Source organism: Mobula hypostoma, chromosome 1 (assembly GCF_963921235.1).
Source record: "Mobula hypostoma chromosome 1, sMobHyp1.1, whole genome shotgun sequence".
NCBI classification, from domain to species: domain Eukaryota; kingdom Metazoa; phylum Chordata; class Chondrichthyes; order Myliobatiformes; family Myliobatidae; genus Mobula; species Mobula hypostoma.
In genome coordinates, this window is record NC_086097.1 from 15898505 (window position 1) to 15918268 (window position 19764).

Genomic DNA, 19764 nt, shown 5'->3' on the forward strand with positions numbered 1-19764 from the left:
CTGGCCGGGTTGAGGAGATGGGTAAAAAGGATCAGCCATGATTGAATGGCGGAGCAGACTCAATGGGCCAGATGGCCTAATTCTGCTCCTATGTCTTATATCCCTCTAAATCGTTCCTATCCATGTATCAGTCCAACTATCTTTTAAAATTGTAACAGCTCTTCCACATGCTCTGGCAGTTCATTCCACATATCTATCACCCGCTGTGTTGGGGAAACTTGCTCCTCATGTCCTCGTTACGGTTTCCCCTCTCACCTTAAAACATCAGCTTTAGACTCTCCTACCCTGGGGTGGGGGGAGAAAGACTATTCATCATATCTGTGGTTTAATGAACCTCCCTTTCTGGTCACCCCTCAGCCTTCTATGCTCTAAGGCAAGATTTCCAATCTGGGGTGCACAGACCCTCCCCTCCCCGGTTAATGGTAGAGATCCGTGACATAAAAAAGATTGGAACCCCCCCTCCCCTCACCGCTCTAAGGGTAACAGTCCCAGCCTTTGTAGTCTCTTCCTTAAGACCTGTAGTGCTGCTATAGGGTTTCATAAATAAAACGCAGAGGTGTTTTAATTTTAAGGGAAACTGTAACAACTAACTTTATTGTAAACCAAATGCAGAACATAAAGCCTGGTAGAAAACTTCACATAATTATGAAGCAAACAACAGGAATTCTGCAGATGCTGGAAATTCAAGCAACACACATCAAAGTTGCTGGTGAACGCAGCAGGCCAAGCAGCATCTATAGGAAGAGGCGCAGTCGGCCTGAAACGTCGACTGCGCCTCTTCCTATAGATGCTGCTTGGCCTGCTGCGTTCACCAGCAACTTTGATGTGTGTTACATAATTATGTCATCATGTCAGACTAGCCTCTTAAAGTGAACCTCAGCTTAATGTCAGTGGCTGTGAATTAGGCATATATTTCAACCCCTTGCATTACCTTACACAGGTAACATCATTATGAACATTTTCTGCACCCTTTCCAACATAATGATACCCTTCCCATAGCTGAGTGACCAGAACTACACGCAATACTCCAAATGTGGTCTTGTAGGGTAATGTAATAGGTGAAAATATGCATAATTGACAACCACTGACATTGAGTTGGAATTCACTTTAAGAGGCTGGTCTGATGTGATGTCATAATTACATTTTTTTTAAGTGCACTTTATGGTTTATGTTTAGAGAACAATAAAGGAGTTGTTACGGTTTCCCTTAAACTTAAAACAGCTCTGCCATTTTATTTACGAAAACCTACAGTCTCGCCAACTTATACAACTGTATCATGACATCCCACCTAATACAGCATCTTGTGAATGGATCCACTTGAGTTTCTCAACTAACTTTTTCTACACTAATAAGCATGCACTCCTGTAAAAATGATAACATACAACAGAGTGCAAAAGTATTCCTCTTGCGGGTTACATTAAAGGGAATATATACTGTGCATATTTTTTGTCAGTATACTTAGCAAATTGTTTCTTCACTCTTTAACAGATTAGGGATTTGTATCTGTACAGCAAACCCACAGAAAAAGTGAATGTGTATCTTAAAGGGACAATAACAATCCCAAAGCCAGTGCAGTTCAGGTCATCTGTGAAAGAAGCTGGCACAGTAAGTATTCTTTAACTAATTCCTAACTAATTATGAGTGCTGCAATAGGACTATGGAACTATTAACTGTATATTTATTACAATAAGCCACCATGGATTATCAACTGGTAATATATTGACCCTGATGGAATCAATTGAACAGTGGTTGTGGGTGGATGGAGAATGGGGTCGGCGGGGCGGGGCGGGGGGGGGGGCTCTAACCCATGGATTTTCTAAAAGAAAGCCTGTACTGTACTGATGTGCCGATGCTGTGGTTTTGCAGAGAGTTGGGAGTTCTTGTGTCAAGTTACTAGTCATGTCCCACAATCTCTTTGACCCACTACCATCAGGAAGGAGGTACAGGAGTGTTAGCACTAGGATTGCTAGACTGGGTAACAGCTTCTTCCCCCAGGCTGTGAGACCAATGAATACTCTGCCACCAGCGGGGTCTCGTCACTGAGACAGCGAGCTGTTTACTGTATAGTTTATCTGTGCTTCACACTATATGCATTTTGAATTGTACTTTATTAACTTCTTATGATAATATTTTGTTTTATGTACTGTGTGTGATATGTTTTCTGAGTCCAGAGTAACATAGTTTTCTTTGGTTTTATGTATGTGTAGTCAATTCACAATAAACGTGAACTTGAACAACCATTCCTTAACCCCAGGTAATTAAAGCATCTGCCACCTTTTGTGAAGTGACATCTGCATTCATAGTCCCAGCCCTGTTCATCTAGGTAATTTTCAATCATTGTTAGCAAAGTCTGGAATTTGAGATGCCTTCCATGAGGAAATTTTAGACTCTTGCAATCGCAGGAAGTTGACTACACCTGTGAACCTGTCAGTTACAAGGAAGGAGAGTGGGAACAGGGGAAATCCAACCAGGCCAGGGATCTGTTAAATAGGCCAGGTAAACCAGAAATAGCGAGGCCCCTGGTGGACAGACCCCAGTAACCAGGATAGTGGAGGTTTTGAGGCATCCGAGTTGTGTAGATGTCACAATCAGAGAAAGCATAGATCGATCATGTTCGATACTAAGGCAGTGGAGGATTGGGGTTAGGATAGCAAATGTGATGAGGTGAAAGATCAACCATGTTCTTATGGAATGATAGAGTAGGTACATATGGCCTGCTCCTGCTTTTATTATGAGAGACTGGTACGAGAATTTGGGGGAAAAGACCAGGCAAAAGGAAACAGTGGAAGAAAAGAGCTTTGGGAATAGAGGAAGAAGATAATTACAGCAGGAAAATGAAGAGATGGGGACATAGCAGTTGGATTGTGCGGGGAATATTCTGGCTTCTACTTCCTTCCTTTCCAACCCCGACTTGGCCCATAATGTCAACTGTTTATTCCCCTCCATAGATCCTGCCTGATTTGCTGAGTTTCTGCAGCATTCTGTGCGTTGATAATCGGAGAAAATCTGCAGATGCTGGAAATCAAAGTAATACACTCCAAATGCTGGAGGAACTCAACAGGTCAGGCAGCATCTATGGAGGGGGAAAAAACAGTTATCAGGACTTAATAAGAAGAAAAAATGACCAAGGAAGCTGAGGTAAATTTAGCATTTTAGCTAGAGGTGTGGAAGGCAAGAGACTACTAATGCCAATAAGGTAGGCTGGGGGAAGTTGTTTCTATTCTTACTCATGAATAAGGGCATTTGTTGACCATACTTCAGTGACTGGGCATTGAGTGGCTTGCCAGTCTAAATCAGAGCATCTCTAAATCAACAACAACCCTGTGGGACTGAAATCCTATGGGCTGGACTTGCAATGACTCTACCTTCATCGGGGAGCCTTGGAGAGTTGGATGGATTTTAACAACAGTTTCATGTTTACCATTTCAATAGCAAGTTTTTAAATTCAACGAGTGTATATTTAATTACTTGAATACCAATGTGGTATTTTACCATTTTACCATTATAGTACTGTACTGTGTCTATCAAGCCATAATATCAGCTGGTTGCATCACTGTCTGTTATGGAGGGGTCACTGCACAGGATCAGAAAAAGCTCTAGGGGGTTGTAAACTCAGCCAGCTCCTCTAACCTCCCTACCATCTAAAGGCAATGCCTCGAGAATCCCTAAGGACCCCCACCAATCAAGACATGCCCTTTTCTCATTGCTACCATCAGAGGAGGTGCAGGAGACTGAAGGCACACACTCACTGCTTCAGCTTCTTCCCTTCTGCCATAGATTTTTGAATGGACAATGAACTATATGTGCTCTTTTTGCACTATATATATAGGACTGTGCAAAAGTCTGAGACGTAAAAAAATTTTGTAAAGTGAAAATGCTTTCAAAAATAATAAAATAGAAAGTTTCTAAGTATCAAAATACTATTAAGAGCAGTAAACAGTAAAAAACTAAATCAAAGCAATATTTGGTGTGACCAACCTTTGCCTTTAAAAGTGAATTAATTCTCTCAGGTTCATTGTCATACAGTTTTATAAGAAAATTGGCAGGTAGGTTGTTCTAAACATCTTGGAGAACTTGTCACAGTTCTTCTGCAGACTTTGGCTGTCTCGCTTGCTTCTCTCTCTCCAGGTAATCCCAGACAGCTAGATGATGTTGAGATCAGGACTGTGTGGAGGACGTACCTGAAACCATCTTAAAAATTCAGGGTGCCTAAGACTTTTGCAAAATACTGTATTTGTCAACATGGCGTGCCATGGGAGGGGTGCGGGACAGGTGGCAGAGGAGTGTCAGGGGTGGAGATTGGCATGGGAGCAGACACACCCAGCCCTGAGACACCAAACATGGTCATTTGATTGCAAACAATTGATTTGTTGATCATTACAGAATGTGTGTGTGTCTCTCTCTCTCACTTCCCGCTCCTTCCCCTTTTCCCAACCATGATTCCCCTCTCCCTGCCCCTTCCCACTCTCAGTTCACAATAGAAACCCATAACAAAATCAGGTTTATCATCACTCACATATGTCATGATTTTTGTTTGTGGCAAAGTTGTATGTATGTGTGTATAGTATACACACACACACACACACACACACACACTCACACACACACGTATATACACACAATGCTGCCACAAAACAACAAATTTCATGACATATGTCAGTGATAAATCTGATTGTGCTTCTGACAAGGTTACCAAGCACACAGTACACAATTCCATAGTGCATTGGATAGAGATTAACTCACTGTTTTTCCTTTGCTTTTCCAGACTTTGGTGTTCATGGAAACGTTTGTATTTAACATCAAACTGCCCCTTCTTCAAACACACGGCCTGGTAATCAAAATTGTTACCCAGCTGCCTCGGAAGAGGGTCATTGGTGAATGCGCGATGTCACTTAGAGAACTGAGCAGTGTGGAGTCAGACCTTTGGCTGAATATTAATCCACTGTCAAAGATCCCGGTGAGTTTACATCAGCTTTCAATCTGGCAATCCATTGCTTGAACTGGACTGGTTCCACCATGATGTGTGGTCCACATTGGCATTAAAAAGAGTAAATGCTGGAAACATTCAGCAGAGCAATCAATGACTATGGAAGGAGAAACATTTAACATTTGGGGTCTAGGACTCTGCTTTAGAACTGAGGAAGAAAATCAAGTTGAGTCCAGTTGGTTTATAGGGGTGATGGGTGAAAAGCAGAACATTTTTTCAGTCCACCTGATTTTCTGCTGCCTGCTGTATTAAACCCCCATCTCACTCTCACTCTGACCTATCGGTCTTGGGCCTTCTGCACTATCACAATGAGGCCCAGTGCAAGCTGAGGAAACAATGGTTTATCTTATGTCTGGGTATTTTGCAGCCGTCAATCCTCCATAGTACATTATCCTACTTTGGATAACTCTCTGTTTCAGAATATTTTTTACTTGCTACTCCTTTATCCCCCTCTTTATTTTTATAGTTGGTTATGTTCCTGTAATCCACATTATACATTATAGAGACTTTACAACATTAGCACCACAATGACACTGGCCATCTGCCCCTCAAGCCTGGTCTGCCATTCATTAGGATCATGGCTGATCCAATTTTGATCTCAGCATCACTTTGCCCCTCTCTCTTCCCTTGTAGTTCAAATACCTGTTAACCTCCACCATGGGCAAATTCAGTGACTCTGCCTTCGCAGGGAGAGAATTCCAAAGATATGTGACTCTGAGGCAAGAATTTCCTCCTCATAGAACATAGAATATACAACATTACAGCACAGAAATAGGCCCTTCAGCCCACAACGTCATGCCAGATCAATTGGTAATCAAGTGGCCAACTGAATTAATCCCTTCTGCTTACACAATATCCATCCATTTTCCCTCACATTCATGTGCCTATCTAAACATCCCTTAAAAGTTACTAATTTATTGCCCCTACCACCACTCCAAGCAGCTCATCCAGGCACCCACCACTCTTTTGTGTTTAAAATGAAATGCCCCTCACGTCTCCTTTGTAATTACCCTCTCACCTTAAATGCATGCCCTCTGATATTAGACTTTTCAATCCTGGGAAAAGGATACTGCCATCTTGTGTTAAATGGGTAACTCCTTATTTTGAAATTATTGACCCTAGTTCCAGATACCCCTTTTAAGATTGTCCTTAAAAATGTATCCACTTTGGTGATAAATTATGTGATGTCCCCTCTAACTCTTGAGAGCACCAGGCCTGTGCCTACACTCTGAGCATCTTAACTCCCTTGCCCAAATCATGAGAATGCTGGTGAAAATTAAGCCATAGACAATCAAAGTCAAGAAAGAGAACAAAAAAATAGGGACTGGACAAAACCAATGAGAGCCTTCCATTTGTATGGTGCTTTGGAAAACCTCCGATCCTCTCAGTACTTTACAGGCAATGAACTAGATTTGAGGTCTAGTCACTGTTATAACACAGGGTGGGTGACAATGAACTAGATTTGAGGTCTAGTCGCTGTTACAACACAGGGTGGGTGACAATGAACTAGTTTTGAGGTCTAGTCACTGTTATAGCACAGGGTGGGTGACAATGAACTAGTTTTGAGGTCTAGTCACTGTTATAGCACAGGGTGGGTGACAATGAACTAGTTTTGAGGTCTAGTCACTGTTATAGCACAGGGTGGGTGACAATGAACTAGTTTTGAGGTCCAGTCACTGTTATAGCACAGGGGAGGTGACAATGAACTAGTTTTGAGGTCCAGTCACTGTTACAACACAGGGTGGGTGACAATGAATCAATGCAAAGCAAGATCACATAATCTGCAATCTGATAATTCTGGTGAGTGCATCGGTCTGAACTCTCCTGTTGGTCAGTTGAGTGCCTTATGTAATTTCAAGGTTTAAATTAAATTTATTATCAAGGTACATATATGTCATCATATACAGCATGAGATTTATTTTCTTGCGGGCAAACTCAATAAATAGAATAATAACCATAACAGAATCAATGAAAGACTGCACCAACTGGGCATTCAAACCAGTAGGCAAAATGTGAAAATACAAAAAGAAAGAAATAATGATAACAATAAATAAATAAACAATAAATATCGAGAACGTGTGATGAAGAGTCCTTGAAAGTGAGTCCATAACATATGGGAACATTTCAGTGACGGGGAAAATGAAATAGTGAGGTTATCCCCTTTGGTTCAAAAGCCTGATGTTTGAGGGGTAATAACTGTTCCTGAACCTCGTAGCGTGAGTCCTGAACCTCCTCTACCTTCTTCCTGATGACAGCAGTGAGCAGAGAGCATGTCCTGGGTGGTGTGGGACCCTGATGATGGATGCTGCTTTCCTGCAACAACACCCCATGTAGATCTGCTCAGTGGTGGTGAGGGCTTTTACCCGTGATGGATCTACAGAAGGGAAGGCAGGGCTTCAATCCCATCTCATGGTTATAATAACACAGCATTGAAACAAGGCTCTTCGGCTCAAATGGGCTATGCTGACCAAGCTGTCTGCTGGTCACATTTGCCTGTGTTTGGTCTGTGTCCCTCTAAACCGCGGGTTCCCAGCCTTTTTTTTATGTCATGGACTCCTACCATTAACCGAGGGACCCCAGGTTGGGAACTCATGGCCTAAACCTTTCCCATCCATATAACCATGCAAATATTTTTGTTAATGTTGTGATTGGACCTGTGTCTATCACTTTTTCTGGCAGCTCATCACATAACAAAAATACAAGAGATTCTGCAGATACAAGAAATGAAAAGCAACGGACACAACATGCTGGAGGAACTCAACAGGTCAGGCAGCTGCAGCAGCAGTCATTGTTTTGGGCCGAAACGCTTCGTCACAACTTGGTGAAGGGTCTTGGCTCAAACTATTGACTACTTAGTCCTTTCCCACAGATGCTACCTGAGCTGCTGGGTTCCACCAGCATTTTGTGTGTAGCTCATTGCATATACCCACCTACCTCTGTGTGGCAATCCTACCCCTTTAAATCTTTCTGCTCTCAACTTCAACCTACACCATCTAGTTTAAGACTTCTTTATTCTGGGTGAAAGACTGTGACCGTCCACATTATCTATGCTCTGTATGATTTTTTAAAACTCTCCTTCAGAACTTTAGAAAGTTTTTGACAAGAACAGGCCATTTGGTTCAGAAAAGCTTGCCAAATTCCTATCCCACATCTGGATTTTGTTTAGATCTAACTGTACTGATTCTGTTGCCAGAATGTTATCAGCCCTTCCCCCTAATTTTGTGTTATTGGCAAACTTTACTAGTTTATTTGTTATGTGCTTATCCAAGTCATTAATGTAAATTAAAAACAGCAGTGGCCCCAAAACTGATCCCTGCGGAATCCCACTTTTAACATCCTCTAGATGGGAAAATGATCCTCTCACCATAACTCGTCATTTTCTGTTTTTGAGCCAATTCTGCACCATTCACACATCTTATCCTGAATCCCTACTTCCTATAATTTGATTATTAACCTCTTGTGGGGTACAAAAGCCTTCTGAAAGTGTAAGTAAATGATAGCAACCGTTCTATTGTTATCATAAATTTTACTTTCCTCTTTATAGAACTTCAGCATACCAGTAAAACACAATTTCCTCTTTCTGAACCCATGCTGACTTTCTGCAAATATGCCTGTTCTTATCAGCTTTTCCATCTCATTCTTCATTATTGTTTCCACTATAAGTTGCCCTTAGTGTCTGTTACTGCAAGAAAAAAAACAATCCAAGCCTATCCAGTCTCTACTTGTAACTCAGAGCCACCAGTCTTAGCAGCTTCCTTCTGAATCTTTTCTGTGCCCTCTAACATAATCATATCCTTCCAGTAGTATACAGACCTGAGCTGCATATAATATCCTCATGCTATTTTGTACAACTCTAACATGATGTTTCATTTCTTGCACAAAATGCTGGGCGAACTCAGAAGGTCAGTTAGAATCTATGAAGAGGAATCAATAGTCAATGTCTCAACTGAAGAGTCTTGGTCTTTATCAGATGCTGCCTGACCTGCTGAGTTCCACCAGTGTTTGTGTACGTCACTCTGGAATGGTGCAGAATCTCTTGTGTCCCACCTCTTGTACAGGTTTTCCCCAGGTTACATCAGGGTTACATTTGTGAGAATTGTTCACACCCAGTAAGATTGGTGGCTAAGATTAACTGTGGCCACCAAATCCATATTGATGTTCTCCCAAATGCTCCTTCATAAATGTTACTTGCCTCTTCATGGAACTTCAGCATACTAGTAAAACAAGTTGGGTGTACAGAGATTTTTAGAATCTATACTTGGTGTCCCAAGGGATGCGATGGGAGTATAGCGGTTAGTATTACAACTTGAGGCGCCAGAGTCAGGGTTCAATTTTGGTGTCCTCTGTAAGGAGTTTGTACAGTATCTCTGCTACCCCATAGGTTTTCTCCAGGTGCTATGGTTTCCTCTCAAGGTATGTTAATTGGTCAAAGTAAATGGTCCTGTGATTAGGGTGTGGTTAAATTGGTGAATTGCTGAGCATTAGGCTGGAAGTGCCTATTCCCCACTGTTCCCAACCTTTTTTTATGGTATGAACTGATATCATTAAGCAAGGGGTCTGTGGAGCCCAGGTTGGGAACCATTGCTGTAAATAAATAAATAAATAAATAAATAAATGAACTGGTGAAGGCAAACTTGCGATATGCGACACACCCAAGATACTGGGGGAACTCAGCAGGCCAGGCAGCATCTATGGAAATGAATAAACAGTCAGTGGTTTGGAGTAATACCCTTCTTCACTACTGAGAAGGAAGGGGGGAGGAGACAGAGGCTAGCTGGAAGGTGATAGATGAAGTCAGGTGAGTGGGAAAGATCAAGGGCTGGTGAAGAAAGAATCCGATAGGAGAGGAGAGTGGACAATAGGAAAAAGGGAAGGAGGAGAGGGCTTGGGGGAAGTAATAGGCAGGTGAGACAGTCAGAGTGGGGAATAGCGGAAGGCAGGAGGGTGGAAATTTTGTTCACTGAAGGAGAAATCGATATTCATATGATCAGGTTGGAGGGTGCCCAGGCAGGATATAAGTTGTATTCCTCCTTCACCACCCTGTCTAACTGTGTTGCCACTCTTGGGGAACTGTGTACTTATGCACCAGCTTCTCTGTTCTGCAACACTCTCCAGGGCCCTGTCATCACTGTCCAAATTTCCAAATGCATCACTTTGCACTCAAGTGGTGCAACTGAATGGCAGTGTGCGTGACAGTAAATTATAAACATGACATTGTGGCATTCAACCTAAGTAACTCTGTTCAATTGTCTGGAGGCTTGAGCTCACAATACTGAATGAGAAATAAATTGCAACCTACCAAGCCATGTCTAAAACACATAGTGTGAGTGAAGTTTGAAATTATTTATGTAACTTCCATGTTAATTCAACAGCGATGTTGCGAGCATTGGAGGAAGTGAATTGTATTAATGGTTTGTGTTACTGTAATTGATCTGAAAACCTGCAAAGCCAGTTGGCCAAGGAGAGCTGGGAACAGAAACCACTTTTGATTTAAAAGATCTTTTCAGACTGAAGCATTTGAGCAGCAGTTTACAGTAACAATTTAGGTTTAGTGATTTTTCTCTGCAGTTAATTTACTGATCGTAATACAGAATAATCTGGCTCTAAGGAATATAATTTGTAAAATAATTGAACGGCTAATCAAGATCGTCATCCAGTGAAGAATTTTATGGATGGCTGAATTGTGGCAGCTGAGACTTTTTTTGGTTTAGAGATACATTGTAGTAACAGGCCCTTACAGTCCAACGAGCTCTTGCCACCCAATTACATCTATGTGACCATTTAATCTGCTAACCGTACATCTTTGGGATGGGAGGAAACCAGAACACCAGGAGGAAACCCATGCAGTCACTGCAAGAGTGTACAGACTCCTTACAGGCTGTGGCAGGAATTGATAACAGGTTGCAGGCACTGTAAAACGTTATGCAAGTCACCGTGCAGCCCGTATTCAATTTATTGAAATGTACAAGACTGCAGATGTCGGAAGTCTGGAGCAAAACATATTGGAGTCAATTCCCTCCATAGGTAGTGTCTGATTTGCTGAGTCCCTCCAGATCCTTTTGAGTGTTGGTTGAATTCTCTGAATTCATATTGAATCTTTCTCAGAGGAGGCCTGTTAAACCCACTTCCTGTACAACTTGTGTATGGAGAGTACAAACTCTGAAACAGGCTACTCAGACCATCAACACATACAAGATGCTGGAGAAACTCAGCAGGCCAGGCAGCATCTATGGAAAAGAGTACAGTCGACGTTTCAGGCCAAGACCCTTCATCAGGAATGGAGAAAAAAAGATGGAGAGCCAGAGTTAGCGGGTGGGGGGAGGGGAGGAAGAAACACAGGTGATAGGTGAAGCCCGGCGGGGGGTAGAGGGATGAAGTAAAGAGCTGTGAAGGTGATTGGTGAAAGAGATACAGGGCTTGAAAAGGAGGAATCTGATAGGAGAGGACAGAAGTCCATGGAAGAAAGAAAAGGGGGAAGAGCACCGGAGGGAGGTGATGGGCAGGTATGGAGATGGGGTGAGAGAGGGAAAAGGGAATGGGGAATGGTGAAGTGGTGGGGAGGCATTACTGGAAGTTTGAGAAATTGATGTTTATGCCATCAGGTTGGAGGCTACCCAGATGGAATATAAGGTGTTGCTCCTCCAACCTGAGATTCCCCCTTCTCCGGCCCAGTATCTCTTTCACCAATCAACTTCCCAGCTCTTTACTTCACCCCTCCTGTTTTCACCAACCACCTTGTGTTTCTTCCTCCCTTCGCCCCCCCCCCCCCGCCACTCTCTAACTCTGATTACTCATCCTTTTTTCTATAGTCCTGGTGAAGGATCTCAGCCCAAAATGTTGACTATATTCTTTTCCGTAGATGCTGAGTTCCTCCAGCATTTTGTGTGTGTTGCTTGGATTTCTAGCTTCTGCACATGTTCTCTTGTTTGTGATTAGACTCAGCCCATCAAACAGCTCTTGTCACATCTACCAGAGTCTGCAGATCCTTCAGCCACTTAAATCCATGGAACTGACATGAATGCGAGCCCATTTTTATTGTGGCGATTGCCTAAAATGTTGTTCAATGGAGGATGGGAGCCAGCTTGTGGCTTTTTTAAAAGTAACACACACAAAATGCTGGAGGAACTCAGCAGGTCAGGCCGCATCTGTGGAGGGAAATGAACAGACAACATTTCAGGCACTGACAATTTATTACTCTCCATAGATGCTGCCTGACCTGCACAGTTCCTCCAATCTTATGTGTGTGTCACCCCAGATTTCCAGTATATGCCGATTCTCTTGTGATTTGTAACTTTATTTTTCATGGCTTTCCTTGTTTTTGACGATTGCTTGCTGATGTATAAATAGTTTCTTTCCTGTGTATTTTCACCCAGCCGTGCCATGCTCTTCTCCGGGTAGGAACTTGTTTCCAAGCTGCCAGCAATCGGGTCCAGCTACAAGTCCTGGAAGTCCAGAATCTGCCAAGTTCCTCACTTCCTTTGGCTCTAAGTAGGTGTTTTTCCAGAAATCTTGGAAATTATTAATGAAATTTTTAAGGTGTTGCAGTAAACCTTGAAATAGATGAGTGTGTAGGTGGTGGGTTGTAATGGGGATGTGTTGGAGAATTTTTGGCATGATCATTACTGGGGAGAGAAAGCAATACGACAGGCCACAGGGTAGGATCCATTCACTACGCTAGTGAGGACCTGAGGTATGATGTTACACTGAGGCAGTGGGATGAAGGGATAACAGGTGTCAGGGATCGGTGAGTGGTGGAGCAGCAAGGACTCGGAGACAGATTCCACGTGTTGCTTAAACATGGCAGTGACCTTGGGAAATGTGTATTCCACAGGAAAAATTCTATTAGAGTCATAGAGTGAAACAGCATAGGAACAGGCCTTCTACCCATCCATCCATGCTTGTCATCACTACTAATCCTATTTACTGACTCTCGATACGTGGCCTCCTATGCCTTGGCAATTCAAGTGCTTCTTGTTGGAGAGAGTTTGTTGCAAAGGCAACTTATTGTAAATCAAGCAACAAGTAGAAGCAGGAGGAATCCATTCAGCCCTTTGTGTCTGCTGTACTATTCAGCAAAATCCTGGGCAAAGGAAACACATAGTCATAAGGAACTACATCACAGTAACAGGCCCTGCAGCCAATCTGGTCCATGCCAAACCATTTAAACTGCCTGCTCCCATCGATCTAGAAACATAGAAAACCTACAGCATAATACAGGCCCTTTGACCCACAAAGCTGTGCTGAACATGTCCCTACCTTAGAACTACCTAGGCTTTACCCATAGCCCTCTATTTTTCCATCCAGGAGTCTCTTAAAAAACCCTATCGTTTCCACCAAAACCACCGCCACTGGCAGCCCATTCCACACACTCACCACTCTCTGTGTCAAACAAACTTACCACTGACATCTCCTCTGTACCTACTTCCAAGCACCTCTCATGCTAGCCATTTCAGCCCTGGGGAAAAGCCTCTGACCATCCACATGATAAATGCCTCTCATTATCTTGTACACCTCTATCAGGTCACCTCTCATCCTCTGTCATTCCAAGGAGAAAAGGCTGAGTTCACTCAGCCTATTCTCATAAGGCATGCTCCCCAATCCAGGCAACATCTGCTCCGGGACCATAGCCCTCCCATTCGTATACCTATCTAAACTTCTCTTAAACATTGAAATTGAATTCACGTCCACCACTTGCTCTGGCAGCATGTTCCACACACTCAACACCTTCTGAGTGAAGAAGTTTCCTCTCATGTTCCGCTTAAACATTTCACCTTTCACCCTTAACCTATGACCTCTAGTTGTAGTCCTACACATCCTCAGTGGGGAAAAAACCTGCTTGCAATTACCCTATCTATACCCCCCCATAATTTTGTTTATCTCTATCAAATCTTCTCTCTACCTTCTACATTCTAGGGAATGATATTATCTAGCATCTGATGGAACTCCTAGGAATATGTCTGTAATTTAACCAACTGCTGATTTGGAACTGAGCTTCAGCAGATTTAAACAAGATGAAACTGATTTAAGTAGCTTACCTAGGACATTACTTGATTATGCCCGACTCAAATCTTGGATGTAATTTTTTTTTAGGGTTCACCAGAAAAGCAGATCAACATTTTATGTGGCTTTTTATGGGAGGAAATCTATGGGGAGAAGGACCAGTGATGTTCGATGATTCTGTGCTTCTCTGAGCTATAAAGACACAAACTTTACATACTACTTTTCTATAAGGATCAAAGATCCTCATTCGCCGTACATATTTGCATGTAATAGGAATTTGTCGTGATGTATTGGCATGATATGCAACTAAACACAAGAATATTCAGCAATTATAAAGAATTATACGAGGGGTGATTCATAAGTTCGTGGCCTAAGGTAGAAGGAGTCAATTTTAGAAAACCCAGCACATTGATTTTTCGACATAGTCTTCTCCTACATGTATACTCTTAGTCCAGCGGTCGTGGAGCATACAGATCCCTTCTTCGTAGAAGTGGTCCATAGCAGAGGTGATTGATAATTTCGTGGAGATGAGTTATTAACTTAAACTTTCTGCATTATCACTCAGAGTTGAACTGCACATGCATGTAATGAGAGCGTCTTGGACCTCCAGGTGGTCCACAGCAGGGGTGATTGATAAGTTTGTGGCCTTAGGTAGAAGGAGATGTTATACCGCTCTCGTTACATGCACGTGCAGTTCAACTCTTGGAGTGAAAATGCAGAAAGTTTGAAGTTAATAACTCATCTCCTTCTACCTTAGGCCATGAACATATCAATCACCCCTTTTGTGGACACTTTCTGGAGGTCCAGGACGCCGACTTCTGCAAAGAAGGGATCGGTAAGCTCTACGACCGCTGGACTAAGTGTGTAAATGTAGGAAAAATAAATGTGTTAGGTTTTCTAAAAGTGACTCCTTCTACCTTAGGCCACAAACTTATCAATCACCCCTCTTATATAGGTACAGAAATGGAATAAAATATGCATAAATACCAGCTTAGATTTGCAGTGTAAACAGCATTATATAAAGTGGTTTAAAGTGTTTACAGTGCATTGATTGAGGTAATAGAGGGGGTGGTGTTCGTCCAATTAGAATGGTTTATCAGATTAATTACCTCGGGGAAGAAACTTTTAAGATGACGTGAAGATTTTTGATTTTATTTTAGCCCTATAGCGCTTTCTAGAAGGGAACTTTTGGAAAAGGCAACTTGCTGAGTGGATAGTGTCAGCAATGGGCTTTCCTGCCCGCTTTTTTGTGCTGGACAGCTACAAGGCAGTGATTATGGACTACAGCCAGTGACCTTTCCTGCTGTCCTGAGGGTTCACTGTGGTTTTCATATATTGTGAGAGGATGCAGCACTACAACAGACAGTTCTAATAGCGTGTGCTTTCTCTGTCCAGCTTTCTATGTGAAAATAATGATGGAGACAAAGGATGGGCTGTTTGACACCAAGAAGACTCGCCCTCTGAAAGCTGTGAACGGCCAGGTGAAGTGGGGAGAAACATTTCTCTTCCCTGTTGCTCAAAATGAGCTCCTTTTCCAGAGAGTTAGTTTTACCCTGAAACTCTACAGCAAGAGTTCGGTCAGAAGAAAGCATCACTTGGGCCAGGTATGTCCTACTTATTCCACAGGCTGGGAATATCTGCTGACGGCAAAGAAGCTCAAGTATGGCTCTTTCAAGACGTGCTGTTAAACTTGCTTTTGGAAAGAAAGCTGTGTGTTAACTGGAGAGCAGTGTGTGGGATAGGATCGTAGAAACAGAGTGAGCAAGTGTGGGAAGAGAGGCAGCTCAGCTTGACCCAGCCCTCGACAGAAGCAGCTCAGGTGGTGTGCTTCACATCCACACCCACACCCACAGATCTCAGAGGCACAGCAAGTAGCCTTTTCCACCTGGCATGCACAAGCAGCCCAGAATGTGAATGAAATTCCAACATTCAGTGCCGAGATACTGGATTATCACCATAAGACTGTAAGATCTAGGAGCAGAATTAGGCCATTTGGCCCATCGAGTCTGCTCCGCCATTTCATCATGGCTGATCTATTATCCCTCTTAGCCCCAATCTCCTTCTTCTTCCTTTATCCCTTCATGCTCTAACCAATCAAAAATCTATCAACCTCTGCCTTAAATATACCCGATGACTTGGCTTTCACAGCCGCCCGTGGCAACGAATTCCACAGATTCACCACTCTCTGGCTAAAGAAATTTGTCCTCCTCCCCATTCTAAATGGACACCCCTCTATTCTAAGGTTGTGTCCTCTGGTCTTAAACTCCTGTACATAGGAAACATCCTCTCCACATCCATTCTATTGAGGCCTTTCATCATTCAGTAGGTTTCAATGAGGTCACCCTTCATTCTTCTGTATTCCAGTGAGTACAGGCCCAAAGCCATCAAACACTCTTCATATGACAATCCTTCCAATCGTGGAATCATTTTCGTGAACCTGCTTTGAACCCTCTCTAAAGTCAGCACATCCTTCCTAGGATAAGGGGCCCAGAACTGCTCACAATACTCCAAGTGAGGCCTCTCCAGTTTTTTGAGATAACAGCAGGAACAAACAGTTAATCTGGACATTAACTGGGGTACCGAATCCACTCACACTTGGATTTCCCACTTTAGGAAAAATAAACAGAAAATGCTGAATTTACTTAATGGTTTTGGGGGGTGGGGTTGAGGGGTTGCAGAGAGATGTTTTTTCTTCAGTGTTTCCTCTTTCCAGGTTAGTGGGTTTAGTTGTGGAGGCTTTGTGGTTCGGTGTGTGGGAAGGGAATAGTGCTGCTGGAAGCTGCCAAAGAGAGAGGTTTACATTTGGAAGGCACATGGCAACCTAATCTAAGGTGTATAATACGGAAGGAAGGGAATTGATGTGAGGAAGAGTGGGCAGAGTTAGAAAAATAATGCAATGTATAAATAGAAGTTGTCACATTATTAGACATGGTCCAAAATTCCCCCATTGAATCCTTTCCTTGTCTGTTGCACTTACTGATTGATTGAGTAGTTGTAACACTTTGAAATAGGAATTATAAATCAATATCTTGGGGACCTCCTTCAGCATATTTCAAAAACCTTGGCACCATTCCAAAAGTAAACTGTTGTTTCTGATCTGGGAGATAAATGTTTTTTTGTTCTGGCTGTTGTCTCAAAGCACAGGTGACACCCCAGTATCTCTGCATTGGATGTTGGAATTTCAATCACATTCAGTGCTGCTCATATATGCCCTGTGGGAATGGGTACTAGCTATGTTTCTGGGATCTGTGGATGTGGAGATTCCACCACCTGAGCTGTTTCGGTCAAGGGCTTGGTCAAGCTGAGCAGAGCTGGGAAATTCTGAGCAGACTTGTTCGCTCACTGAGTCACCAAGACTGGCAGTCACTCTGCCCACACTTGCTTCTTTAATCCTTTCCCACACACTATTCGTTTTCATTTAAAACATACTTTCAATTCAGACCATGAGCAGTTCCTATCATAACCTGGGGACTTACCGTACTTGAAGCTGGTGGGCGGAGACCCTTTTATAGAAGACCAGTATTACATGGTGATGCTTTGGGCTTTTTAACCCACTACATGTCACCCATTTCATGACTTTACTGAACAAGGCCATTTATATCTAACAAAGCCAGTCAATGATGTAATTGTGCTAGCAAGTCTTGTTCACCATTGGCCCTTCCAAAGTCAATCTTTATTTATTTATTTATTTATTTATTTATTTATTGTTTATTTATTGAGATCCGGCACGGAGTAGCCCTTTATGGCCCTTTGAGCCTTAAAGGCAAATTCCCCAATTTAATCCTAGCCTAACCACAGGATAACTTACAATGACCAATTAAACTACCAACCGGTGGAGTGAGACCTAGAGGAATCCCACACAGACATGGGGAGAACGTACAAACACCGTATAGGCAGCAGGTCACTGGTATTATAAGGTGTTGTGCTAACACTACAATCCTGCCCCATGAGTTAAAACAAATACATAGATCACAGCTGTTTTCCAAAGCACAATTTGCCAGGAGAACAGGCTTTGGGCATTAGCTTTATGGAAGACAGGAGAATGGGGTTGAGAGGATAATAAATGGGCCACGAAAGAAAGGCGGAGCACACTCGAAGGGCTGAATGGCTTAATTCTGCTCCTTTGTCTTGTAGTAGATCAATGTAACCTATTTCCACCTGTTATCAATTTTTGTCACATTCTTGCTGCTGGCATAGACTGCTGACATGAAAATACGCCTGTAGCCTCAACCACCTCCTTTGAAGTCTGCTTATCTTTTATCTGCTCATGGACATATCAATCCTTCACCAGACAAGGGCTAGGGGAATGTAATAACTTGTAATTGTTTGTTATGTAGTTGGAGATTTCTGAGCCATCTCAGCAGCATAGGAACAGCTAGTGACAGATTAAGTCATCACAAATAAGCTTTGAGGGGTGGGGATGCAAATCGCACAATTTAACTGGGATGAGTTTTGCTTCAACAAGCCAGGTGATTGTTTGCATTGTGCAATGCAAGAATCACACCCTTCATGAGGTCATCATTGACATACTTGTATAAGTTTCCCTCTAGCCATTTAGTTTTACCACAAAGATACTTTTCATTAATGTTTCAATTAAATGGGCAAGGCAACACCATTGGTTTGGTTATCAATTACTGTACTCCTTGCACACAGATAAATGGCCAACATCAGCTGTATCACTTTCACTGGCTCATGTTTGACCATTCATTCTGTAGTTTCAAAAGATCTGTTTCCTCTCGGAAGCCAAAGAAGCCTTTGTAGTACCAGGCCTCTTAAATTACAGTACAAATAAATCTGTAAGGGCTTGAATTACAGGCTTAGTTTAGAACTCCGAAAATTACATTGAGAAATGTACTACTAAACCTTTCTTGAAATGTACTGCAGGGAGTGGTGGGTGAATGGAATGCACTACCAGGAATGGTTTTAGAGACAGATACAGTAGAGGCTTTTAAGAGACACATAGACGTAAGTAAAATGGAGACCTACATGTGAGGGAAGAGTAGGTTAATCTTAGAGTAGGTTAAAAGGTCAACACAACTTTGTTTACCCTCTGACTCACCAAATTTTGGGAGTTCATAGAACACAGAATAATACTGTGCTGTACTGTTCTATGTTCTATGAACTTCCGAACTCTGGTGAGTCAGAGGCTAAAGTAGGGGAGGCGAAACACTTGTGCTTTATATTTTTTTGCCAAATTGTGGGCTGAAGGACAAGAAAAGGGGGTGGTTGTGGTTATTTATATTTCGCAATGGTGGCACCTACCTTAATTTTAACAACTAATTGAGTCTAACCACAGCTGAGCAGACTTTCCAGACTTTGGGAAGCTTCCCACATAGAGGAGGTGCGATGGCCAGAATCCAGGAGGGAGCTGTCCCAGGAGGAGTAATTGGGTGGAGAGTCTTGACAGTCATTTGGTAACTTCCCTCCCTTACAAGACTTGCTTCTAGACATTAAGTGTTGGGATCCTGGACATTAATTAAGCAAAGTGCTGAGATCCTCCTTCAAAAGCAGAATGTTTTCAAACACTGAAGAGAAAAACAAAAATCTTGGGGTGAAGTGTCTGAATCCGGTGCAGGAGAGGCCTGACTTGCATTCATTCATGACCCCACAGCCACCATTATGGACGATTACATTGCCCCATATTACAACAATTTGTTATGGGAAGCATGACATCTGTGTGTGCATCAAGAAATGCAAATTGAAAAATATAAATTATGGTTTATTTGCTTCACAAATTTTGTGAGAGCAAATTTTATTCTGTTCTCGAATGTTTACGT

The 19764-nt window shown here is 42.5% G+C and overlaps 1 protein-coding gene across 4 annotated transcripts in view; it reads left to right on the top strand.

Moving 5' to 3' along the window:
- Positions 1-19764, top strand: part of LOC134344293 (tandem C2 domains nuclear protein) — a 104643-nt gene that overhangs the window by 71860 nt on the left and 13019 nt on the right. For all 4 annotated transcript variants that reach the window (XM_063043847.1, XM_063043829.1, XM_063043838.1 and 1 more), the window contains exons 9-12: positions 1489-1605; positions 4766-4957; positions 12361-12475; positions 15383-15591. In XM_063043847.1, the coding sequence (XP_062899917.1) occupies positions 1489-1605; positions 4766-4957; positions 12361-12475; positions 15383-15591 (633 nt within the window). The remainder of the gene's footprint in view (positions 1-1488; positions 1606-4765; positions 4958-12360; positions 12476-15382; positions 15592-19764) is intronic.